Raw genomic sequence first — 27,418 nt, forward strand, 5'->3', positions numbered from 1 at the left:
TTCTCAGTGTGAATACTGACGTTCTGCTTTTCCTCGTCACTGGAATCTGTGTCAGTCGTCCAGTGCCCTTTCCCTTTTCTCGGGATTCTTGGTTTGCCTGCTCTTTGCCAAGAGAAATACTTTCTCTGGTGATAATCGTCCTTATCACGCTGAAATTTGCGCAACTTGCGTTCTTTAATCGTGTCTTGGACGACCGTGAGTTTCCGATCTATTTTCTTCAAGACTTTAGAGAACTGGGAACGCTCCACTAGTTCTTGATAGCGGAGTTTGGTGGTCTCAATTTCTTTGAGTGTTTTAATATGTTCCTTTTTAGTTCGTTCCAGTACTATGTCCTGTAGTTTAACAGCTAATTCCAAGTAGGCTGTCTTCCATTTTTGGACAAACTCCTCATCATCCTGATATTCAGACGGTTCGACGTATCTTCTAAAGCCACGTGCCGTGATTTGATCATCTTTGTATTGTTGCAATGTTGTTAGGGTCCAAAATAATTTAACTTCCTTTTCACTCAGCCTCACCAAGTTCGTTTCAGCAACCCTTGCACCCACCGTTTTACTTGAAGTAGAAGAAGTGGCTTGATTTTTGAAAAAATCTTTGATGTCACTTCTGCCACTAGCGACTGCTCGTCCCTCTATTTCGTCTGCACTATCTGTGCTAACTTCATCCGATTCTATTAAGTAATCAGGATCTCGACTTGCAGTAGTGGACATACTGTGTGCTCTGACTGTAGCAAAAGCAAATATGGTTGAGGGGAAGGAGGAAGAGGAAGAAAGGGTCGGCACTACAGTACACTAGGCATATAGGAGGGATCTTCGGCAGGAGCTTCAGCCTCTACACACGGAGACAGCGTGCTCTGGCTTGTGGATAGAATCAATTGAAGGCAGGTAGAGAAATGCAGAAAAGTCGGCACTGCTGGTACTTCGTACATTTATTCTTCACAAGTGGCAAACATCATATGGATACATGCATGAAAAAAAGTATTGGACATACCATATTGTTGGAGGCTGTGACAGGTGGTGGGTGCAGGGCACAGAGTAGCCTTACGGCCGTTTCGCGCTGGCAATGCGCTTCTACGGAGGCTGTAAAATGCGGATGGGCTGGCCGGGTCATATACCTTTCCGTGCGGTGTATTTCCGCCTATTGGGGCCGCCCCTCACACTCCCTACAAGCCAAAACACACGCTGGGACGCAATATGCGTTCCGGCAGTGACTCAAGAGGGAGGTGACACCTACGGGAGACGGATGGCTGTGCAGTCCAAATCTCTATTAGCTGGCTGCATTGCTATTGCAAAAATCCATCCGTATCCATGTTGGCGCCATCTTGTGGCCAAAAACTAGACTGCTGCTTCTCAAAAAAAGTGCATGTAATACATAGTGCAATTAGTGTGTACTAAGCTCCCATTATTACTTAGTGAAAAAAAATTTTTATTTCAACACTCATATTAGGTGCATTGAGATGGGCGTGGCAGGAATTATAAAACATTGCCTAATTACAGAACAACGTTTAAAGGTGTCATACTAGTGTGAGTTAAAAATGCGCACAAATAGTGAGCATAATTGGGAGGGCAAGAGTGGAAATCACTGGGGGCATTAAAATTAATTGGACCATAATCTCAACATAATGAATATTATTTTTCCTTTTGGATCATTATTGCTTAAATATTTAGAGATCCTAGTAAAATACAAAACCTAAAAGGCATATATACTAGTGGCCTGGCGTTAGGACGTGGGAAAGGGGGAGGAAAAGTGGGAAAGGAAGGCGGGATAAAGGAGGGAAGGAAAGGGAAGGGAAGGAACGGGGGGACAGGGAAGGAGGGTGAAGGAAAGAACACACATCCGGACAGGAGGGTAGGAAGCAGGTGGAACATAGTCCAGCTCTCCAATCACTACATACAAAGAATCTTTTAAGGGTCCAAGAAACACGACATATCTGTGTAATCATTTAGGCCTAATGGGCCCATAGCATCAGTCCTCAAAATTAGAAGCACTTCTTCTCTTTTAAGTTTTCTCTCTCGGTCTCCCCCTCTTCTTAGTATGGGGATATGGAGGATTCCTGCAAACCTCATAACAGTGGGGTCACTATCATGTGTATCCCTAATGTGATTGATCAGTCTTGGGGATCCGTGCCCTGACTTGATTGAGTTGAAATGCTCTCTAAAACGTCTGGTCATTGCCCTCGTAGTTTCCCCTACGTAAAATCGATTGCACGGGCACCAGATGGCATAGACGACAAATTTCGTCTGACACGTAAAAAAAGTGCTCGCTTTCCGTCGCACTGGCCCCAGTTGGAAGCTGTTCCCGACGTTAAGCTGATTGCACGAAAGGCAATGACCACACTTATAATTGCCATGAGGTTTGAGTTGATCCAACCAAGTGAGTTTTTGTACAGTGGTAAATTCACTTTTACTGATGCATGATCCTACTGTGGGAGCTCGTCTGAAGGAGAAAAGGGGGCCATCTACCACCAAAGGTTTAAGAAGAGGATCCCTCAAAAGAATGTCCCAGTTTCTGGTGACTGTAGATTTGATTTGATTGGCCATTGCCGTATAGTCAAAGGAAAGTGGCACTTTTCTCGACATAACATTAGTCTTCCTTTTTGAATTAGTTAATAGCATCTTCCTATCGCAAGAATTTGCCTTTTTAAAGGCCTGTTGGATGAGGTCTTCTGTATAGCCTCTTGCTATTAGTCTTCCGCCCAGCTCCTCCGACTGTCGGCGGAAATCTTCGTCGAGTGCGTTGTTACGGCGTAATCGGAGGAACTGGGCGTAAGGAAGGGTACGAGTAATGTGCTCTGGGTGGAAACTAGTGTTATAAAGCAATGCATTAGATGCTGTTGCCTTCCGGAATCCTCTTGTGATTAGGTGACCATCTTTGATCACCAGTTCCAGATCCAAGAATGTCATTTTATCATGCGCTATATTGGCGGTGAAGGCCATATTTGCCTCGTTAGCATTAATGTAATGCAAGAATTCCTCAAAGGTAGCACAAGTCCCAGACCAAAACACCAGTACGTCGTCCACATACCTGGACCACGCCCCAAGCTGATCACGAAAGGGATTGGTGGGCGAGTGTATGTACTCCTCTTCCCACCAAGCGAGGAACAAATTAGCGTAGGTACACGAGACAGCTGTCCCCATGGCAGTACCAGACGTCTGCCAGTACCATTTACCGTCGAAAACAAAAGAGTTGTGAGTTAACACAAACTCTAAACATTCGCAAATGAAGTTTTTAAAATTTTCATCCTTGTCGGTGCGGTCAAGGAACCTTCTGATCGCGACAAGCCCCAGATTGTGGGGGATTCTGCTGTACAGGCTTTCCACGTCGATGGCCGCGAGGTAGTCACCTTCATGCCATGGATAGTTCTCCACTCCCCTAAGGACATCCATGGTGTCCACTAGATGGGAGGGGACTAAACTGAGCAATGGCCTCAGGACGTGGTCCAGATATCTGGACAACCTTTCTGTGACCGACCCCATACCCGAGACAATGGGGCGGCCCGGAGGGTTGGTCTGGGACTTGTGCACCTTCGGTATGTGGTACCATATAGGTTTAATGGGGAAGTTAGGCAGTAAATCGCTGGCCAATTTAGATGTGATAAGTCCCTGCTCTGCCCCTTTTCTTAATAGAGATCTGAGTTGATTCTGGTATTTGATTGTAGGATCGGAGGGTAGGGGCTGATATGTTTTAATATCTTGTAATTGCCTCAAAGCTTCCCTCCGATATTGCTCTGCTGCCATTATTACAATTGATCCTCCTTTGTCGGCCCGACGAATCTGCAGATCCGGGCGGTTCTGCAGCCACTTCAGGGCTCTTGTTTCTTTAATAGAGAGGTTACAATTAGCTTTAGGATAAATTTCGGCTTTGAGATCTCTCTCCACGGTTTTCTGGAATATATCCAGGCTGGAGCCCGCCTGGATAGGAAAAGGTGCTACAGATTTGCAAGGCCTAAAATCTTTCTCCGTCTTTTGTGAGTCCTCTATACTCTGTTCCTCTAAATCCCTTAAGATGTCCAAATTTTGTTGGTCTTGGTTGGTCCATTCAATCCCTGGACTGAAGCCCAGGGGGCTGACTTTGGAATCTCCCCAGCACATGGTGCGTGATGTTTTATCAACTTGATCTTTTTTAAGGAAGTGTAACTTAATGTTCAAACGTCGGATATTTTTATATAAGTCCACTTTGAATTTTGCATAGTCAAAATCAGTGGATAAACTGTAGTTCAGTCCTTTTCTGAGTAGTTCCTCTACTCCCTCAGGGAGTGGGACATCTGAAAGATTGAGTACTTGCAGGGAATCGTTCACCGGAACGATGGATAGATTTAGTTCCTCCTTCGTTTCTGATTCTTGGGGTATCTCTTGTCTTCCCACTGCAAGTGTTTCCCCTTTCTTTTTTGTCTTGGATTTGCCTCTTCCCCTCCTCGTGCCCCCCCTAAAGGGCGAGATTGTTGCTCTAGATTAGATTTTCCGTTAGGTTTCTCAGTGTGAATACTGACGTTCTGCTTTTCCTCGTCACTGGAATCTGTGTCAGTCGTCCAGTGCCCTTTCCCTTTTCTCGGGATTCTTGGTTTGCCTGCTCTTTGCCAAGAGAAATACTTTCTCTGGTGATAATCGTCCTTATCACGCTGAAATTTGCGCAACTTGCGTTCTTTAATCGTGTCTTGGACGACCGTGAGTTTCCGATCTATTTTCTTCAAGACTTTAGAGAACTGGGAACGCTCCACTAGTTCTTGATAGCGGAGTTTGGTGGTCTCAATTTCTTTGAGTGTTTTAATATGTTCCTTTTTAGTTCGTTCCAGTACTATGTCCTGTAGTTTAACAGCTAATTCCAAGTAGGCTGTCTTCCATTTTTGGACAAACTCCTCATCATCCTGATATTCAGACGGTTCGACGTATCTTCTAAAGCCACGTGCCGTGATTTGATCATCTTTGTATTGTTGCAATGTTGTTAGGGTCCAAAATAATTTAACTTCCTTTTCACTCAGCCTCACCAAGTTCGTTTCAGCAACCCTTGCACCCACCGTTTTACTTGAAGTAGAAGAAGTGGCTTGATTTTTGAAAAAATCTTTGATGTCACTTCTGCCACTAGCGACTGCTCGTCCCTCTATTTCGTCTGCACTATCTGTGCTAACTTCATCCGATTCTATTAAGTAATCAGGATCTCGACTTGCAGTAGTGGACATACTGTGTGCTCTGACTGTAGCAAAAGCAAATATGGTTGAGGGGAAGGAGGAAGAGGAAGAAAGGGTCGGCACTACAGTACACTAGGCATATAGGAGGGATCTTCGGCAGGAGCTTCAGCCTCTACACACGGAGACAGCGTGCTCTGGCTTGTGGATAGAATCAATTGAAGGCAGGTAGAGAAATGCAGAAAAGTCGGCACTGCTGGTACTTCGTACATTTATTCTTCACAAGTGGCAAACATCATATGGATACATGCATGAAAAAAAGTATTGGACATACCATATTGTTGGAGGCTGTGACAGGTGGTGGGTGCAGGGCACAGAGTAGCCTTACGGCCGTTTCGCGCTGGCAATGCGCTTCTACGGAGGCTGTAAAATGCGGATGGGCTGGCCGGGTCATATACCTTTCCGTGCGGTGTATTTCCGCCTATTGGGGCCGCCCCTCACACTCCCTACAAGCCAAAACACACGCTGGGAAGTACCAGCAGTGCCGACTTTTCTGCATTTCTCTACCTGCCTGCAATTCACTTTTTCTCCTGAGTTTTCTCCAAGGAGATCACTTTTCCTTGGATAACTCGCATGTACTATATCTGCAGTTTAAATATTGTGTCTAAAAAGTAAGCTGAATTTGTTTGACCTTAAAAAGGATAGAAGGCAAGGTTACTGCTAGTCTATATTAAGTAAAAACAATTTACACATAGTTTAATACCAATAAAAGGACCATTGTGAAAGAGTACTCACTGGTAACTCATCTGTCCTTCTCCATGCTTTTTGTCCTTGTGAAATGCTCCGGAGTATGTCTGTCCATTCTTATCCACCAAGAAGCCATGCCCTGCAGAGATACAGTATACTTCATGTCATAAAGTGCTCAGAATCCCAAATTCTGTATTATCTGACAGCAGCTTATGTTTAAGGGTTCCTGGCAGAGAGAGGCCTCCCCTCTTCCCCAGGTCTCTTCCACCTGATAAAACCTAATAACTTCCCTGCCGTAAATGACAGGTCAGCATCTGTGTTACTGGTAATTAACAATATTTTCAGTGGAAGAGACCAAACGAAAAGGTGGTTCCCTGTTTCCATTAGCACCTACAAAATATACTAAAATGCAGTTGTACTTTTCAAGGCGTGGACACACTGAGGCCAACTGACAGTCAAACCATACAACTACTCATTTAAAAGCTGATCTGGCAGGAATCCGATATAGTAACCGAAGGTTGTACGTATGTACGGACCCTAGGTGGCCGCTTAGTGCCGACGGCAGCTTAATGTGGGCGGAGATTGTGGTATAGCGCTTTAGGTAGCTGGGGTCTCTGTGGCAGTTAAGGTGTTGGCCAAAGGGGCTCTGCAGAGTTTGTGGTGTTGGGTGGGTGTGGCTCTGTGGCGGTTGTGGTGTTGGGTGGCTGGTGCTCTGCGGAGGTTGTGGTGTTGGGTGGGTGGGGCTCTGTGGCGGTTGTGGTGTTGGGTGGCGGGGGGATCTGTGGTGTTTGTGATTGTTTTGTGATTTTTTTGAAAATCGGGGGGGGGGGGGGGTTACTGGTACAGACAAAGGAGGAGTGATACTGAAAAGTATCATTTCTGTGTATTTTTGCTACAATGTATACAGTATAATCTCATTATAGTAAACTCTGATATAGTAAACATTTGGGTATAGTAAACTAAATGTGCAATTCAAGCACAATGATAAGCATGTGGGAGTAACTCTTGGTATAGTAAAATTCGATGTGACTTCTGTTATAGTAAACCTGGTTTTTGGCCCCTCCGGTACTCGGTATCTGGCTATCACAGGTGCACCTGTCATACATCAGTCAGAGACCCATGAGCTGTGGTCAGTGGGCGGGCTGGCAGACACTTGTAGCCTGCTCACTATCTGCATACTGCGCTGGGCCTGCATGAATTACCTCAAAAGCACCAGCCGGTGGGACCGGTGGTTTCTTTGTAAGCTGTTGCCTGATTACTGAGGGATTTACCAGTCATCTGTAACTTGCTTGTGCATGGCTGCAACACTACAGCATCATCCAGGCTGCACAGAAATGTGCTGGAGGAGCATGCTATAACAACTGTACATGCATTAATGGATGAGATCTAGGCTTCCTTTGCAAGCTGTTGCATGATTATTGCATGCAAATACCTGCATATTGAGTACTGCGCATTTTATCTAGCCTAAACATTGTCTGTGCTTGCTTGCTGAAGTATTGAAAAGAAAAAAATGACACCTAATTAGTGACTGAATTACAGTACTACGGTATACTTTACGCACTTGAGTATGACAATAGTAAACCATTTTGCCCAGTCCCTTGGAGTTTACTATAAAGGGATTCTACTGAATTAAAAGAACAAAAGTTGTTCTGCTGAATTACATTATTAAGCAGCAAGATGTCAAAACGTTCCATGGAGTTTTATGATATAGAGAACAGAACCTTTCCGGAGTTGTGGAATGAACCTTGCAATTGTTATAGTCCATAGCCTTTCCTAAGCACTGAGGGAGTCAACCAATCACCAATGCAGAGCATCATTATTGGCAGTTTAGATGCATGCTCTCACTGTTCTGTATGGTGGAAGGGATAATGTTACAAATAGGAACTCCTGGTTCCTAGACAATTCACCATACACTTCCCTAGCCACGATTAAGTTCATTTACATTTTTCAAATTGTTTAAAATTTTATCGGACAGCTCTGGGTACCCAAATTTCCACACACTGCTGCTAATCACGGCTTTGCAACTGGGGCGAGGGTTAACTGTTAGGCATCACCAAGGAGTGGGAGTTACAGTGATTCTGAAGTGAGTAATAAAAACAAACAAACAGATACTCACCTAAGGAGAGGGAAGGCTCTGGGTCCTATAGAACCTTCCTGTTCCTCTCACGGTCCGCTCGTTCCAGCGCTGGGTGCCCCATTCAAATCCCCCGCTGCGGGAGGATTCAGAAGCCTGAGTGCTCCCAAAGACAGGTAGCTCCATACTGCGCATGCCCAAGTGCGTGAGAGAGCATGCTCACGCATGTGCAGTACAGAGTGGCCCATCTTCTGGAGCACTTGGGCTCCGGAATACTGTCGAAGCTTCCCGCAGCGGTGGAGAGCAGTCTCCGACCCATCGTGGGGGAAGGTTTAAGTGTTAGACACCACTGGGGGTGGTTAAGGGTTAGACACCACCAGGGGTGGGGGGGTTAAGGGTTAGGCATCTGTATAAGGAGGTTTAAGGGTTAGGCATCGGTATAAGGAGGTTTAAGGGTTAGGCATCGGTAGAGGCAGAGTTAAAGGAATACTGTAGGGGGTCGGGAGAAAATGAGTTGAACTTACCCAGGGCTTCTAATGGTCTCCCGCAGGCATCCTGTGCCGTGCAGCCACTCACCGATGCTCCGGCCCCGCCTCCGGTTCACTTCTGGAATTTCAGACTTTAAAGTCTGAAAAACACAGCGCCTGCGTTGCCATGTCCTCGCTCCCGCTGATGTCACCAGGAGCGTACTGTGCAGGCACAGACCATACTTAGGCATGCGCAGTACGCTCCTGGTGACATCAGCGGGAGCGAGGACACGGAAACGCAGCCGCAGTGGTTTTCCGACTTTAAAGTCTGAAATCCAAGAAGTGAACCAGAGGCGGGGCCGGAGAATCGGTGAGTGGCTGCGCCAACACAGGATGTCTGCGGGGGACCATTAGAGGCCCTGGGTAAGTTCAACTCATTTTCCCCCGACACCCTACAGTATTCCTTTAAGGGTTAGGCACTGGTAGAGGGAAGGTTCTGTGTAGGGTTAGGTTTGGTCACAGTAAAATATCGGTAAAGATTAGTAGTAAAATATCAGTAATTTTACTGATATTCTAGTAGTGGCAATATCTGCCGCCCTGTTTTTTCCAGGCGCCGTTATTACATGTACGCAGATGGCTCATATGCTGACCGTTACATGACAAGGGAGAAGAACAATAGTAACTAAATCATATTGCCCAAGAAAGTGCAGCTATTCTGGATTGTTGTTTTTTTTGTAGGGCTAACAGATGAATAGAGGTGCAATTAACCATACACACAACATGTATTTTTGTTCACTTTGCCCAAAGTTTTTAAAACCATCAGCTAGTATGCACTCGAGATAATAAGGCTTTCTCAGCACACAGGAAAAAATCCTAGCAATGGTATTTGTCACCACAGTGGCGTTTCTATCTTTTTTGTCACTCCAGGCAAGAAGTCCTGTGTAAACCCCCCACACACTGCCGGGCTGGATGCGTATTACAGCACGCAACCATGGCCGAAAGTGCTCTGTGCATGCGTGTGATGTCACGATTATGTCACAGGCATGCGCAAAGCACTTTCAGCTGCAGTTGCGTGCTGTAGTAAATGTGCAGCCTGCCAGCGCAGGCGCACTGCATCCCAACTAACCAAGCCGACTGGAAGACAAGGCCACATGGCAATTACAGGTACCCAAGGGAGCAGAAAGGAGAACGGGGGGAGCGGAGAGCATCAGGAAAGCTCACCATACATGCCTGCTCCCCCGTTTCTCATCTCAAATAAATTTTATCACTTTTTGCACAGAAATCCTGGGGAAATTGAATGCCAGGGAGGTTAAATAATGCCAGTTGCCTGACTCTCCTGCTGATCCTGTGTCTCTAATACTTTTAGCCACAGCCCCTCAACCAGCATGCAGATCCGGTGCTCTGACTGAAGTCAGACTGGATTAGCTGCATGCTTGTTTCTGGTGTGTGATTAAGCCACTTTTGCAGCCAAAGAGATCAGTAGGACTGCCAAGCAAATGGTATTGTTTAAAAAGAAACATCCATATCCCTCTCAGTTTAGGTTCCCTTTAAGGTGCAAGAGAGCATAGCTACAGCTCAAGTGTGGACCTGCCCAGAGACCTTCCCCTGAAAAACATCTGGCATCTGGATTCAACGATATGAAAAACCTTTGCTTCCTCTCATTTTCAACTTTTGTTTTTCTTTCAGCCAACACTTACAATATCAGGCAAACGTGTACGTTACCATAGTTTCTACATTCCGTTTGAGACACAGTTCATATTTTATCCCTTAGTAAGAAGAATTTTGATGTCACCCTACATAATTTTTGTAGGGCGGCTTTTATTTCTGGACCCTGAGGGAAGTGGGGATGACGATCATGTAGGAGGCTTGATCCAAACATGGACTGCTTGTGCCACAGTGTGGTCACACTGAAGCAAGGCAGGCTGGAAGCTGTGCATTTTTCTTCTGACCTGAAATTGTTTCTTCTGAGCTTATAAACCGGGCCACTTCATTCACAGAATAAAAGAAAGATCTGCACTATGATGAATATGTCAGAAATCAGTATAATCTTAAAAAAATAAAAACAACCCTAACGTGTACAAATAAACTGCTGATGAAAAAAGTATCTCATTTATTACCACTCCTGCAGGATAAAAGCTGTGTACCCACGTCACCCACGTTACCAACAATTTTTCCAATGATTTTTGGAGCGACAAGCCTTTCGTTTCCACGATCTCACGACATGGGTACACGTGCATGATCATGCAGGCGATGCTTCATGTTGTGATCCCCAACGACTCAGCGGAAAGTACCATGATTGTTTCCCATTCGTGCCTGTTGTGTAATGTCTCGTGATGTCGCAAGCAGGACGAGGTGTCACGTAACGACCGTCATAAAGGGGACGTCGCTGAACGCGTCACGTGGTGAGTACGTAGCTTAATGCATAAGGGCTCTTTTCCACTAGGAAAAACAATCACAATCGCTCTGTGATAATGTTTCTTTACAATTTCCATCACCGTGGTTCTGCCACGATTGGTGTATTGCAGTGCATTTGCGACTTGGGGTGGATTGCAATGCATTTGCGACTTGCTTCAGGTATAAAAAACAAGAGTGGATAACTGCCCAATTGCGGGGAAAATCGCACAGCAGCGCGACTGCTATCAGCTCATCCTGCGGTCCTATACAAAGTATAGTAACTGAATCGCACAAAAAAAGCAACAGGAGGAGGTCGGGAGTTGTGCCCTAGGGGGCAGGTGAGAATTTACAGAGCAACAGAACATGGGCACCGGGGGGAAGGGGGGAACATTTAACACTTGGGGGGGGGGGGGGCAGCCAGGCAAGTGGCATTGCTAGGCCAATTCCTGGTATGTTACTGATAATATATATATATATATATATATATATATATATATATATATATATATATATATAAAACTTAACTTAACAAGCACCCTCACATTTTCACATGTTTTCAGACCTGGTCTATAAAAAATAAAATTTTAAAAATTTTTTAAAAATGAAGCCCCTAGCAAGCAAGAAAATATTCAAAATAAGTTTAGATTTTTACCTGCTTTTCAGTGCTTTATCAGTTGATAATTGCTGACAAGTTATTTTGTAGATAAGATAAAACACTATATTTTCAGGAGAAAACATAATTGAATATGGGCTCTTAGCTATCTTAAAGGAGAACTGTAGTGAGAGGGATACGGAGGCTGCCATATTTATTTCCTTTTAAGCAATACCAGTTGCCTGGCAGCCCTGATGGTCTATTTGCCTAAAGAAGTGTCTGAATCACACCAGAAACAAGCATGCAGCTAATCTTGTCATATCTGTCTAAATTTGTCAGAAACACCTGATCTGCTGCATGCTTGTTCAGGGCCTATGGCTGAAAGTATTAGAGGCAGAGGATTAGCTGAATAGCCAGGCAACTGGTATTGCTTAAAAGGAAATAAATATGGCAGCCTCCATACACCTCTCACTACAGTTCTCCTTTAAAGGTCAACTGAAGTGGATATGGAGGCTGCCAAGATTAGCTGCATGCTTGTTTCTGGGGTTATTCTACTACTGCAGCCAAATAGATCAGCAGAGCTGCCAGGCAACTGGTATTGTTTAAAAGGAAATAAATATGGCAGCCTCCCTATTCTTCTCCCTTCTGATGTCCTTTAACTCATAGTTCATCTCCTCTTATTATCTGTAGATCTGTGGAATATTTCAAGAGAAAACCTTTGGCAAATCTGAAGACATGCACACCCCACAGAAGAGGTCTGGAGGAGGTGCCACGGCTGCTCGGTCACCACTCGAGTATGCACAGCAAGAAAATAAAGCCGGCACCATCTAAAGCTCTTTTACTTTTTATTTAAAGACTGTCATACATAACAGCGATGTTTCGGAGCAATAGTCATGCTCCTTTATCAAGCTATGACAGTCCCATAATACTGGTTACAACAGCGGTTTATACAGCACACCAAACGTTTAAAACAACCAATCATAGGCTATGAGAACACTATAAGCCAATCCCCTGTCTCCACACAAAGAAGGACCTGATGGGGAACTTTAGAACAAAACGTGGTAGCCAATAGTAAAGAAGACGCTCAACTGCGGCATATACAGATCCCCACATCATTCACAGAATGCCGGAAAAGCCGGATGGTGCCAAGAGAAAACATTTGTAAATAAACCCCAATGTGGAGTCCATTTCCATGTTGCATATATATGTTTGTGAAAATATGCATGTTTTTACAAACATAAGATCTTTGGCAAAAAAAAATGTACTGCATTTTTGTGAAAATGCATCAAACTTGATGGGATGTGTGTTTTTTTCAATGAAAACAAAATCCTATTTTTACAAAAATGTGTATTTTGTCCAAATTAAAAGCAAGAAGTTTTGAATCAGTAGAAGCTTTGAACCAAATTATACATTTTGTCTCGCTGTGGACAAAGGCTTGAATAAGGACAAACATTTTTTATATTGGTATGAGATTCATTTTATATAATGCCATATTCATTCTCGGCCTAGACAAATATTACATCCATTCTGCTTGTAGCCAAAACTTGTGAACTTGGGATGCCTCTGAGACAGTCCCAATTGTGTGAGGATTGAGTAAACAAAGGGTCTTATCTGTTAGTCATAAATCCGCTAACATCCTCTCTATCTAGACCCCATTTAGACGGACGGCTTCATTTAAGGCATATTAATGACATGTACAGTATTTATGCTTGCAAAAAAAAAAATCTATGCATCACCTTTTGATGTTGCATGTACATAGCTGTCTGTTGCAACATCTTGTAAGCAAACAGGATTGAAGTCTGAAGAAAGCTGCACAGCCAAAAGTTCACTTTTATAAGTTATCCAATAAATGGTATAATATTGATTCAAAACTTCTTGCTTTTACTTATGGCTAACATGGTGCAATATTCTACTGCTTGTCCAAATTGAATGTGTTTCCATGAACATTTCTCATTAGCTGAAAATATAGTTTATGCACTGAAAACAGTTTCAGAAATTCAAAGTTTGTCCCTAGGGATAACAGCTAGCTCCTTGTATCACTTTACATACCTTCTCTTACTCCAAGAACGAACTCTCCTTCGTATCGGCCACCATCTTTGTAGAGCAGGACACCATGTCCATGCAGTTCCCCTTCTTGAAATTCACCAGAATATTTGTTTCCTATATCAAAAAAAAAAGGATTAATTTATCAGACATTAAAATCCAAAGCATCTACACTTAATGTGAGCACCAGACTGGAATACATTCTCATTTAGACTGACGAAACGACTGTGATAAGCAGTACCTTTAAATTTCACAATTACTGATAATAAAGCAATGGGTTCAGTTTTGATCAAAGCTTGACAGGTATTTTGCAAACATTATTTCAAGTATGTTACCTAGGTTTTACCTGTAGAGACAGCTACATGCATAGCTCAACCTTCCTGTCAAAACAGTAAGCATTAAGTGAGTCCATGTTCTTATAATGCGGGTGATATTCCTATAGAGTCTTAAACCTTCCTGCTTTGTACAGCTAGATAACACACTGGGCCGTCAATTCCCTGGTGTCCCCCCACCCCACCCTGATAGTTGCCATAATAAAAAACTTGTTTAAAAAAAAGTGACAGTATTTAAAAACATACATAAATAGTTACCTTAGGGACTCACCTTTTGTTATATGTGTGTATTGGTATATTACCGTTATTTTAGCAAATAAGGGCCTGAAATTACTAATAGGGGACAGTAAGATAACAAAACAAAAAAAACAGAAGAAATAAACCGTTATTTCCAAATAATATATTGTTGCCATACATTGTACTAGGAACATAATTTTAATGTTGTGATAGCTGGGACAAATGAGTTTTATTTACAGTAGCATTGTTTATTTTAAAACTATAGGTAATGGAATGTGAGAAATAGTGCATGTTTCCTTGTATTTCCCTTTAAAATGCACAGAAAATAAGGAAATTGTAATGCTGGGGGGTCATACTTTCTAACCACCCAGCAGAGGCGGCCTTAGAGTATGCGGGGCCTGGGGCGAGTGTCACATGCGGGGCCTAGAGCCATAAGTGTAGGCCATATACTGTATCGCCACGTTCATGGGCTTGTCCACCTTTAATGCAGTATTCCTTATTATTATTGTTTGAAAACAATTATGTCAGGTAAAGGCCACTAAGCCAACCAATATAAAAACAAACATTTGCATGGTGCTTTTAAGTGCGGGGGAGGGGGAGCTCATGCCTCAATTAATTTGGAAATTCTAAGGTTCATGTTTCACAAAATTCACATCGTTGTAATAACTTTTGTCTTGCAAAATTCAGAAAATTCAGCAATCATGAGGCCCCCAACATGACCAACTCAGCAATCATGAGGCCCCCAACAAGACAAATTCAGCAATCATGAGGCCCCCAACAAGACAAATTCAGCAATCATGAGGCCCCCAACAAGAAAAATTCAGCGATCTTGAGGCCCCCAACAAATCATGAGGCCCCCAACAAGACAAATTCAGTAACCATGAGGCCCCCAACAAGACAAATTCAGCAGTTATGAGGCACATAAATAGACAGCATTTCACATAAATAAGCAGAATGCCCCCTTAATATGGTAGACACCTCTTACCTGGCAGCAGCTCCCCAAAATACACTCAATCTGACAGCAGTGGTGTAACGATCGGTGTAACAGAGAGGATCTGATTACCGGCGATCTGCAGTATCACCGAGAATGCAGATATATACCAGATTATAGATGATCTGCAGTATCACCGATAATCAGATATATCTCTAACCTCTGGACACCTGAGTAATATATGAGTGTTTGGTGCAACAGTAATACTTTGAGGAGAGCACCCTTACAGTGGGTGCGAGGCAGTAGGAGGTACTGCCCAGAGAACAGATTCCTTCCAAAGGCCTGAGGCTCCCCAAACCAGGCTGAGAGTAGGAAGGATCAGAGAGTGAGTGACACCAAAGGAGAAGTGTCACTGACAGGTCTGTGAACTATTTCCCAACAGGAGAAATAGTTCTCGAGGTCGGACAGGCCAGATCGGCAACAGACTGACAGATCAGGTACAGAGACAGGAGACAGATGCAGAATCCTAAGACTAGCCGAGTTTGGCAACAGAGTATCAGAATGACAAAGGTACAAAATCAGAGATAAGAAGAATTGTCAGGAAAGCAGAAGGTCATAACAAATAATCAACAATTCCTAGACTAAGGTGTGAGTTCCTTGGTCATCAACACCTTGGAAACTGGTCTAGATAATAACACAGATAATAGCAGAATTCCTAGACTAAGGTGTGAGGTCCTTGATTATCAACACCTAGGAAACTGGTCTAATGTAACACAGATACTGACAAGGTCTGAGTGCTACCACGTAGTGATCACAACGCCAGACACCAGAGGAATGACCAGCACCCAGTATACACCAGCGCTCTCCTGCGCCTCCCCTAAGTGCTGGACCAATGAAAACTGAAAGAATTGTCAGCTGACCGGCATGGTCAGCTGACACCCCTCTGGCTGTCATAAATGCTCTGCCTCTCCGCGCGCGCGCGCGTCCTTCTGAACCTGTGTGGACTATCAGTCCCAGCCACACCAGACATGTGTTGTAATGCCTCTGCTGTTTTGGATGCGGAATCCGCCGCACCGCTGTCCGGGCATGCGGCGTTTTCTCCGCGTTCAGCAGTACTGACAGAAGTGGGCCTATGCGTGCAAACCGCCGCGTCGGACGCGGAATCCGCCGCCCTGTTCTCTGGGCATGCGGCAGTTTCTCCGCGCTCCGACAAGCCAGTGAATGCAGGTCTCTGGGTGCAAGCTGCCATGTTGAACGCGGAATCAGCCGCCTTACTCTGAGTACTTGCGGCGACTTTTCCGCGTTTTTTCACAAGTGGTTCCCCAAAAATAGGTAGCCCCAGGTCTATAGGTGTCCCCAGAATAGGTGGCCAGCGGTATAGATGTCCCCAGAACAGGTAGCCAGGGGTAGAGATGTCCCGAGAACAGGTAGCCAGGGGTATATGTGCCCAGTATATGTAGTCAGGGGTATATGTGCCCAGTATATGTAGCCAGAGGTATATGTGCCCAGTATATGTAGCCAGGGGTATATGTCCCCAGTATATGTAGCCAGGGGTATATGTGCCCAGTATATGTAGCCAGGGGTATATGTGCCCAATATATGTAGCCAGGGGTATATATGTCCAGTATATGTAGCCAGGTGTATATGTGCCCAGTATATGTAGCCAGGGGTATATGTGACCAGTATATGTAGCCAGGGGTATATGTCCCCAGTATATGTAGCCAGGGGTATATGTCCCCAGTATATGTAGCCAGGGGTATATGTGCCCAGTATATGTAGCCAGGGGTATATGTGCCCAGTATATGTAGCCAGGGGTATATGTGCCCAGTATATGTAGCCAGGTGTATATGTGCCCAGTGTATGTAGTCAGGGGTATATGTGCCCAGTATATGTAGCCAGGGGTATATGTGACCAGTATATGTCCCCAGCATATGTAGGCAGATGTATATGTCCCCAGTATATGTAGGCAGGTGTATACGTCCCCAGTATATGTAGGTAGGTGTATATGTCCCCAGAATATGTAGTCGGGGGTATATGTCCCAGAATAGGTAGCCAGGTGTGCCCCCAGCAGGAGGGGAGCAGCGCAGAGAAGAGGGAGAGCTGTGGGGACAGTGGGGAAGGGCGGACGTCTCCCCCCCTTCCCTCACCTTAATGCTCTCCCTCCCCCGCTCTCCCCTCCGGAACTAATGTGCGGTGGCTGGCAGGCAGCGGGCGGAACTTACCTCCGTCTCGATGCAGGGCCGGCGCGGGATGGATTTGCCACTACTCTGGTCTGGTCTAGACCAGCGCAGTGGCACCAGAACTTCCGGCGAAGGAGTGAGACGGGAAGGTAAGTTCCGCCCACTGCCAGCCGCCGCACATTAGTTCTGGAGGAGAGAGCGAGGGAGAGAGAGCAATAAGGTGAGGGAAGGGGGGTAGATGGCCCCCCTTCTCCGTCGCTGCCCACAGCTCTCCTTCTACTGCGCTGCTCTCCTCCTGCTGGCCGCACGGGCACGCGGCCGGGGTGGGGGAAGGGCAGCGGGTAGTCAGGTGTCGCGGGGGCTCTTCAAGCGCGGTGCCTGGGGCGATTGCCCCAGTTGCCCCCCCCCCAAAGGCCGGCTCTGCCACCAAGCACAACAAGGCTACGAGCTGGATAATGGAAGAGGTTACACAGGCTGCCCAGAGCAACTGCAGCTCTGGGCTTCCGATATCGCTACAAATAAAACGCAGCACAGTGCGATGTTGCGCTGCCTTAGTTTGCACTGTGCTGCCTCAGCGATAGCAAGTATTCAGACAGGTACAATTCAGGACTATAGATTGGAGCGTAACTAGTAGCACCCGCAGCTCACAGTCACATCCACAGAAGCAGAACAAGCTGGCAAACAACAGTCACCAGCAAGCATCCACCCAGGCAAGACTACAGGATAGAACGTAACTAATAGCAACTGCAGCCTATAGTTACGTTCCCAGAAACTAGCGTAGCAGGATACCAGTCACCAGCGTGGTGATGGCAGAATCCAAGCTACCTGGATAATGGACTTCACTGATCCACCACGGATGCAGCGAACGTCCATCAAGCATGGAACTAGGCAATACACAATGATAAGAAAAATAACAAACAGCTCAACTAACGGATAAATATATATTAGCAAGTCTGCATATATATTTATCAAGAACTAGCTAAAGCACAAGTAATAAGGTCGCATAGAACTACAATAACAGAACTATACAGAGTAACAAGGTGCCCAGTAGATCAGCGTACTGACCACTATGATGGGCGGGGTATGAAATGGGAGGCAGACTTTTATGCTGGCATCAGCCAATGGATGCAGGTTTTAAAATCTCCACACAGCTGAATGGTAATCACTCAATCCTGAGCTGGCTTGATTACCATTTGCTAGCTGGCTGTGAATGCAAAGGACTCCCATAAGAAATACATGCAGTATTATGTAACAACATGCCTGCAGGAAATCCAGGGCTATCTGGCCGCAGCTCAGCTGTAGTAAGCCATTGGTGGAATGATGACAGCATCCTGAGCTGCCCAGAACTGCAGAGCGATTGCAAATGACAATGAGACTTATTGCAAATGCACAACCAAATGCAAGCAGATAAGCCAGAACTGTCCGTTTGCAGCTCCACTGCAACGGACAGAATACACTACAGGAGGGATCCTTGCAGTAATTAATGAAAATAAATATCACCCCCATAAAGCCTAAATTGTGGTGAAAAAACAAAACAAAATATAGATCATTTAGATGTGATAAGCAGTGATAAAGTTAATGCCTAATAAATGAGAGGACCGCTGAAAGATTGAAATTGTTGTTGGCGGGAAGTGTAAAACAACCTGTGAAGTGAAGTGGTTAAACTTCATACATACCTTACTTTTTAAAAAACATTCTATGTTATTTGTCCAACAGCCATGTTAACTGCGGGAACTTCCTTTAAAGTAGTTTCCACAGTAGCATATCACTTACTCACTAACCCCTTTTCCAACTGCACAGAACAGATCATGCTGCTTAGCTGGGTCTCTGTACAGCACTTCTTCCTAACCTGCTACTCAAAACAATCACCACCTCAATAACTTAAAGTCTGTATGTAGCTTTAGACTTTGAAATCAACATAAACAGGAACCAATAGAGGTGAGTAACTCTTTTGTTGCTGAATTACCTAGATGAGCAGATATGTATATTATATAATGCTGGGGATACATGGTACGTTTCTGTAACGTGTATCGAGCCGCGCGATAGATTGCGGCGCATCCCCGCGGCCGCCCGGGTCGATTCCTGCTCGTCCCCTTCTTATCTTTTCCTCGTTTTTCCCTTTTGTCCCGCCCGCGGTATCGAGCGGGGAATCGATCCGGCGGGGTATCGGACACGTCGGAAATTATCAGCTGAGCCATCAGCGGCTCGATACACGCTACAGAAACGTACCGTGTATTCCCAGCATTACACACATAAAGGCTGTCTGCTGAAAGTTTTTGATGGGAGATATATTGTCATATATAGTGCCATGGAGCTTGCAGGGATTTTTTTTTTTTATAAACACTTAACTTGACAAAATCCATTTTTTTAAAACCAGCATTGGCAGCTATTAGCTAGCGATCACAGCCGCCATTGCCTGGAGCATAAGTCTTTACAGCGATTTGCAGGAATCACAATGTGAATTGCCCATGAGCCATCAAATGGATAATGAATCAGGATTTGTTTCCAATCACAGGTTCTCACCGCATACCGTAGCATTAGCAATCAGACCCTGCGTGTCATGGTGAGAGATGTCATAATTGGCTGTCTGAGCTTGGTAATTCAATTTGTACATGACATTGCAAAAATTCCTATCAGTTATACAGGAAATTCTAAAGTCTTTCTTAGCTGACAGTTATCAGAAGGGGCAGAATTCAGCCAGAGGCAAAGAGAATAGACAATACAATAGACAGCCTCCCTTGGGTCCTCCTGGCTTAACAGGAGACAAATAACGCAGAAACAAAACAGATCTATAATACTAATACAAAACTGATGCAAAACTGACCGGACAGGACTGGACCAGAAATGTACAGATTCATGGGTGAAACAAGCCATAGAAAGCTCATAGAAAACTGATTCCAATGTTCAAAAACTGACAGGACAGGACTGGACACCTTTTATGTGTGAACTCAGCATTAATGTGGGTGGCGCCGCTGTGGGCAGCGGTGGCCAACTGTGGGTAGGCACAGTTGTGGGTGGCGGCTTAGTGTAGATAATGGCTTAGGCCCCGTTCACACTTGCGTTTCTGTGCCAAACGGACCGGATGACCGGACCGGATCCGATCCGTTTGCATCAGGTATGAATACGGCTGCGATCCGGATCCGTTTGGTAAAAGAGATACAAACTATATAAATATTGTTGGGGTCTGGGAGGTCAGCAGAAGGTGCACCTGTACAATCAGGTCCTCCGCTGTTTAGGGCCTCACCTCCACGTCCGACATACTGCCAAACAGCTCCAGCACAAGTCACTGCTGCTCCACTCCAGAAATGCTGGGCCCATGTGTCCCCATCCAAAATGGCCACTAGAAAACGCATAGGAAGTGGGGTAGAAGGTCAGTTTTTTATAGCCAGTGTGTTCTGTGCTTTCCGTTTCCCATTGGTTTCTATTTCCGGATGGTGCAGTCAGGCCAGGCGCGGAGCTAGGGGGGGTCGGGGTAGGACAAGTGCCCCGGGGCGCCTGGTCCCCAAGGGCGCCCAGCTGAGCTTCGGGTTTTTTTTTTTGCGGGGGTTAGGAGAGCAGCGCAGAGAAGAGGGAGAGCTGTGCGGACGGTGGGGAAGGGGGGCCATCTCCCCCCTCCTTCCCTCACCTTAGGTGCTCTCCCTCCCTCGCTCTCCCCTCCAATGTCCGGGTGGCTGGCAGCGGCGGGCGGAACTCACCTCCGTCTCGCTCCAGCGCCGGCCGGAAGTTCGGGTGCGCAGCCGCTGCTCTGGTCTGGACCAGACCAGAGTAGTGGCAGATCCATCCGGCGCTGCGACGAGACGGAGGTAAGTTCCGCCCGCCGCTGCCAGCCACCCGGACATTGAAGGGGAGAGCGAGGGAGGGAGAGCAGCTCTTCCTCTTCTCTGCGCTGCTCCCCTCCTGCTGCGGAGGGGGACACCTGATCTGGCTACCTACTCTGGGCACATATACCCCTGCCTACATATATTGGGCACATATACCCCAGGCTACCTACTCTGGGCACATATACCCCTGCCTACATATATTGGGCACATATACCCCTAACTACATATACTGGGCATATGGGCATATACCCCTGGCTACCTACTCTGGGCACATATACCCCTGGCTACCTACTCTGGGCACATATACCCCTGGCTACCTACTCTGGGCACATATACCCCTGCCTACATATATTGGGCACATATACCCCTAACTACATATACTGGGCTTATACCCCTAGCTACCTACTCTGGGCACATATACCCCTGGCTACCTAGTCTGGGCACATATACCCCTGCCTACATATACTGGGCACATATACTCCTAACTACATATACTGGGCATACACCCCTGGCTACCTACTCTGGGCACATATACCCCTGGCTACCTACTCTGGGCACATATACCCCTGCCTACATATATTGGGCACATATACCCCTAACTACATATACTGGGCTTATACCCCTGGCTACCTACTCTGGGCACATATACCCCTGGCTACCTACTCTGGGCACATATACCCCTGCCTACATATACTGGGCACATATACTCCTAACTACATATACTGGGCATATACCCCTGGCTACCTACTCTGGGCACATATACCCCTGGCTACCTACTCTGGGCACATATACCCCTGCCTACATATATTGGGCACATATACCCCTAACTACATATACTGGGCATATACCCCTGACTACCTACTCTGGGCACATATACCCCTGGCTACCTACTCTGGGCACATATACACCTGCCTACATATATTGGGCACATATACCCCTAACTACATATACTGGGCATATACCCCTGTCTACCTACTCTGGGCACATATACCCCTGGCTACCTACTCTGGGCACATATACCCCTGCCTACATATATTGGGCACATATACCCCTAACTACATATACTGGGCATATACCCCTGGCTACCTACTCTGGGCACATATACCCCTGGCTACCTACTCTGGGCACATATACCCCTGGCTACCTACTCTGGGCACATATACCCCTAACTACATATACTGGGCATATACCCCTGGCTACCTACTCTGGGCACATATACCCCTGGCTACCTACTCTGGGCACATATACCCCTGCCTACATATATTGGGCACATATACCCCTAACTACATATACTGGGCATATACCCCTGGCTACCTACTCTGGGCACATATACCCCTGGCTACCTACTCTGGGCACATATACCCCTGGCTACCTACTCTGGGCACATATACCCCTGCCTACATATACTGGGCACATATACCCCTGGCTATATATACTGGGCACATATACCCCTGACTATATATACTGGGCACATATACCCCTGGCTACATATACTGGGCACATATACCTCTGGCTACATGTACTGGGGACACATACCCCTGCCTACATATACTGGGCACATATACCCCTGGCTACCTGTTCTGTGGACATCTCTACCCCTGGCTACCTGTTCTGGGGACATCTATACTGCTGGCCACCTATTCTGGGGACACCTATAGACCTGGGGCTACCTATTTTTGGGGAAGCACTGCTGTCGGATTGAGTGTATTTTGGGGAACTGCTGCCAGGTGAGAGGTGTCTACCATATTAAGGGGGCATTCTGCTTATTTATGTGAAATGCTGTCTATTTATGTGCCTCATGACTGCTGAATTTGTCTTGTTGGGGGCCTCATGGTTACTGAATTTGTCTTGTTGGGGGCCTCATGATTTGTTGGGGGCCTCAAGATCGCTGAATTTGTCTTGTTAGGGGCCTCATGATTGCTGAATTTGTCTTGTTAGGGGCCTCATGATTGCTGAATTTGTCTTGTTGGGGGCCTCAGGATTGCTAAATTTGTCTTGTTGGGGGCCTCATGATTGCTGAGTTGGTCATGTTGGGGGCCTCATGTTTGCTCATGATTGCGGAATTTGTCTTGATGGGGGGGGCTCATGATTGCTGAATTTGTCTTGGAACAAGCTGGAAGGTACATACTGAGGGAGGGTGGGTGAGCGTGAGCCTGCTAACCTCCATGTACATTTGAAGGGGCGTGACCAAATGTGGAGCACCCATAACCACGCCCACATTTGGTCACGACTCTTCACCTTAGGGGGTGCATTAATAGTCTTTGTCCCCGGGCGCTGAAAACCCTAGCTACGCCTCTGCGTCAGGCTCCGGTCCGGGTGTGTCAGCCGGATGATCCGGACCGAAAAATAGAGCATGTTGGAAAAGTGTCCGGAGTCCGTACGGAGCGGACGCATGTGAACGTCCGCATAGACTTTGCATTGCTATGCGGAACGTACGTTCCGTTTGTACAGTATACAGTCCGGATCCGATCAGGCGAATCCGGACAGCGAACGCTAATGTAAACCAGGCCTTAGTAAAGTGGGTGTGCGTGCAACGAGCAATTCTTTTGAGTATTGTGGGTTTCCTGGTAAATAATAGTATAAAGACAGTTCTAGATGGATAAAAATGTAGGTTAACTAACATAGTTAGTTGCACCATTGCAACTTTTGGGGTAAACCTGTAAGCAAGTGTCACATGATCTGTCACATAATGCCAGCATAAACATGCCTGCTCCAGGTACAAGAAAACTCCCCTCTTTACACTTTTGTCATGTTACATTGGAACCAGGCGGAGATTCCTACCAAACGAGTATGTAAGATTAATAATGTAAATAAATCCCTCCCCCTGTATAAACTAACGTACACTGGCCGAAACTGCTCAGCCAAATTTGAAAAGATTTGGGCAAAGTGGTGTGATTCAGTGATTACTAGGGAGACCAGAGATGCCTTAAAGGGAACCTGTACCTGTAAAATTATTTAAATTAAACACATGAGGTAACTTCAAACGAACATTACATCGTTACCTTGCCATCAGTTCCTCTCAGAAGCTCACCATTTTCTTCTGACAATGATCCCTTCCAGTTCTGACAATATTTTGTCAGAACTGAAATATATCAGTTGTTGTCAGTTATTTATCAGTTGCTGTCAGTTATAGCTGAGTGGGCGATGTTACAGTTTAACAGTGTGCTGACCAGAAAGCTGTTATGGGGTAATGGCCATTTTCAAAATGGAGGACGGAGAATTCCCTGGATCACAGTGGACAAACAGGACGTGGGAAAGGAGAAAGAGATTGAGGAGTAGACTACACAGGAGGTAAGTATGACTTGTGCATGTTTATTTTGACTTTTAATTTTCAGTTCAGGTTTTCTTTAAGGTGCCCATACATGGTACAACGTTTTCATATTTTTTTGATTACACAATGTAGTTTGATTATTCTGTTAGATCGAATATAAATATTTTTCAATATGTCCGATCGGATTTTTATTGAAACAACAGAATAAGTATTTTTTTTTCTTGATCGAAAATAAAAGATTATTTTCGATTCGATCATTTTGGTCAAATAAATGGGAAAATCGAACAATTTATTTTACCATGTATGGGCACTATTAGACTAATGTACAATGTAATACCTGTGTGAGGAAACGCGGAAAAGCCGCCGCATGGACGCAAGATGAGGCGGCTGTTTCCGCGTCTGGCATGGAGGAACGCAGAGAAACCGCCGCGTCCGACGCGGCGGTTTGTACGCATAGGCCTGCCTCGCTCAGTAAGGTGGGACGCGGAGGAAACGCCGCACGCTCGGACAGCGTGGCGGCGGATTCCGCATCCCATACGGCAACTACATTACAAAACATGACTGGTGTGGCTGGGACTGATAGTCCACACTGGTTTAGGAGGACGCGTGCGCGCGCAGAGAGGCAGGGCTTTTATGGCAGTCAGAGGAAGGTCAGCTGACCAGGCCGGTCAGCTGACATTTGCAGCATCTTTCGTTGGTCCAGCAATTTAGGGAGGTGCTGAAGAGCACTAAAGTATATATACTGGGTGCTGGTCATTCACTGGTTGTCTGCCGTTGCGATCACTACGTGGTAGCACTCAGACCTTGTCTGTATCTGTGTACTAGCATAGTTTCCAAAGGTGTTGACGGCCAAGGATCTCACACCTTAGCGTCAGGAATATTGAACTGTATTATTTGTTATGACCTTCTGCCTGCCTGACTATTCCTCTGAACTCTGATTCTGTACCTTGCTACTTCTGATATTCCGTTGCCAAACTCTGCCTGTCCATTGGGTTCCGTATTTGTCTCCTGAATCTGTACCTCATCTGTCTGTGTGTTAACGACCTGGCTTGCCCGACCTCGAGAACTGGCCTTGCTATTAGAGGCAGTTCCCAGACCTGTTAGTGACACCCTCTCTGGTGTCACTCACACTCTGTCCTTCCTACTCTCAGCCTAGCTCCTCCCTCGGGAGAGTCTAGGCCTACGGAAGGAATATTCCCCTGTGTGTTCTCTAAGTATTTCTGTTGCATTACACTCACTAGTTACTCAGGTGTCCAGTGGTTAGTGTATATATCTGATTATCGGTGATACTGCAGATCATCTATAATCGGGTATATTCTGCATTGTCGGTGATACTGCAGTTCACCGGTGATCAGACCCTCTCTGTGTTACACCGATCGTTACAACCTGAATGTGTTACAAGCTTTATTTTGCAACAGGATTCATGTTAGATCAGTCAAGTTGGAACTGTGATAGTATGTACAGTATATGGTGAAGATGTATTTCATTAAAGGAGTTGTCAGGCAAAAATTAACAAAATAAGTGGCACATCCCTCGCCGCAGCTCTCCCCGCAGCCATTTGCCGGAGCTCCGACCCGGTCCCCGGCGATGACGTCAGAGCGACCTCCAGTGCGCTCCGGCCCACGTGGCGGTGACTGACACTGCACAGGCGCAGTACAGAGCGACCTCCATGTCGCTTTGACGTCATCACCGGGGACCGGGTCGGAGCTCCGGCAAATGGCTGAAGGGAGAGCTGCGGCGTGGGACGTGCTGGGAGCTTGGGGCTGGAGGAAGCCCCCGGTAAGTAGCGCTTATTTTATTTATTTTTGCCTGACAACTCCTTTAACCTCCCTAGAGTTCTGGACGAGCTTGGCTCCTCCAAAGACGCCGGAGGTCACCGCTCAGGCCCTGCTGGGCCGATTTGAATAATTTTTTTTAAAACACGCAGCAAACACTTTGCTTGCTGCGTGCCTTACCCGATCGCCGCCGCCGATCCGCCGCTACCCGTCGTGATACAGCGCCCCCCCAGCCGAGACCCCGTGCGCTGCCTGGCCAATCAGTGCCAGGCAGCGCTGAAGGGTGGATCAAGTCTCCCTGTGACGTCACAACGTCGATGACGTCACGACGTGCGTCGCCATGGCAACGGGGGAAGCCCTCCAGGAAATCCCGTTCAGAACGGGATTTCCGGACGGGCCATTGCGCCGGCGGTGATCGGAGGGGTGGGAGGGACGCGGCAGGGGGGGGGGGGGATCATGTAGCTAGCGCTAGGCTAGCTACGCGAAAAATAAAAAAAATGTACGAAAAACGTTCCCGCGATCTGAGGAATTGAAGCTATACCAGCCCACATGGTTCATGGTATGGGGGGGCTCCGGGGGAGAGGGGCGGCCACACCTTCCCCTCTCCCCCCCCCCCCGGAGCCCTTATCCAATCCATGGACAAGGGGCTCTTCCCCGATGCCAAGGGACCCCCAGATGCCTGCCCACCTCCCAGGAGAAATGAGTATACCCATTTCTACAAAGGGTTAAACGAAATAAAAACACAAAAACGAGTCCTTTATTAATCTTAATTAACCATCAATACTTACATGTACTTTAAAAAAATATTCCCATGTCAATATCCTCTTCTTTAAGTTGATTGAAGATCTCCGCTGTCCGTCGACACACACGCCGCCCCCGCCACACTGTTATACCCCTATACTCATTTCTCCTGGGAGGGGAGCAGGCATCTGGGGGTCCCCTTCTTAAAGGGGACTCCAAGATGCCGCCATGAACCCCCCAGGGAGTCGGCAACCCCCACCTCCTCCTGGGGCACCGAGGTGGGAAAGAACCCCTTGTCCATGGATTGGCCAAGGGCTCTGGAGGGGAAAGCTTGGTTGCCCCTCTCCCTCGGAGCCCCCCCCCCCCCATACCATGGACCATGCGGGCCTCCATATTGTGGCTGTATAGCGATCCCTGGCCAAAGCGTTGCGACTCCAGAGGGGTTTCCAGGGGATCCGTACGCACTGCTTACGGACCCATTGGAAACCCCATCATGAAATTCATTGCTCTTTCTTTTGATATATGTAAATTTACACTACTGTTAGGTTTGCTACATTAACTGTCATTTACCACATTTAAATGTATACTTTTCTCCTTTGGAACTTTAAAATCGATTTTCTCAAAAACTATAAGGTCTGTATGAAGACCCATTGTTCTTCTTAACATATCCTGCAAATTTGGTGTTTCTAGCTAG

The 27,418-nt window shown here is 46.3% G+C and overlaps 1 protein-coding gene across 3 annotated transcripts in view; it reads right to left on the bottom strand.

Moving 5' to 3' along the window:
* MORN1 (MORN repeat containing 1) overlaps positions 1–27,418 on the bottom strand; it is a 565,248-nt gene that overhangs the window by 520,475 nt on the left and 17,355 nt on the right. For all 3 annotated transcript variants that reach the window (XM_068240670.1, XM_068240672.1, XM_068240671.1), the window contains exons 4-5: positions 13,443–13,553; positions 5,915–6,005 (exon numbers count right to left, since the gene is read on the bottom strand). In XM_068240670.1, the coding sequence (XP_068096771.1) occupies positions 5,915–6,005; positions 13,443–13,553 (202 nt within the window). The remainder of the gene's footprint in view (positions 1–5,914; positions 6,006–13,442; positions 13,554–27,418) is intronic.

Source organism: Hyperolius riggenbachi, chromosome 6 (assembly GCF_040937935.1).
Source record: "Hyperolius riggenbachi isolate aHypRig1 chromosome 6, aHypRig1.pri, whole genome shotgun sequence".
NCBI lineage: Eukaryota > Metazoa > Chordata > Amphibia > Anura > Hyperoliidae > Hyperolius > Hyperolius riggenbachi.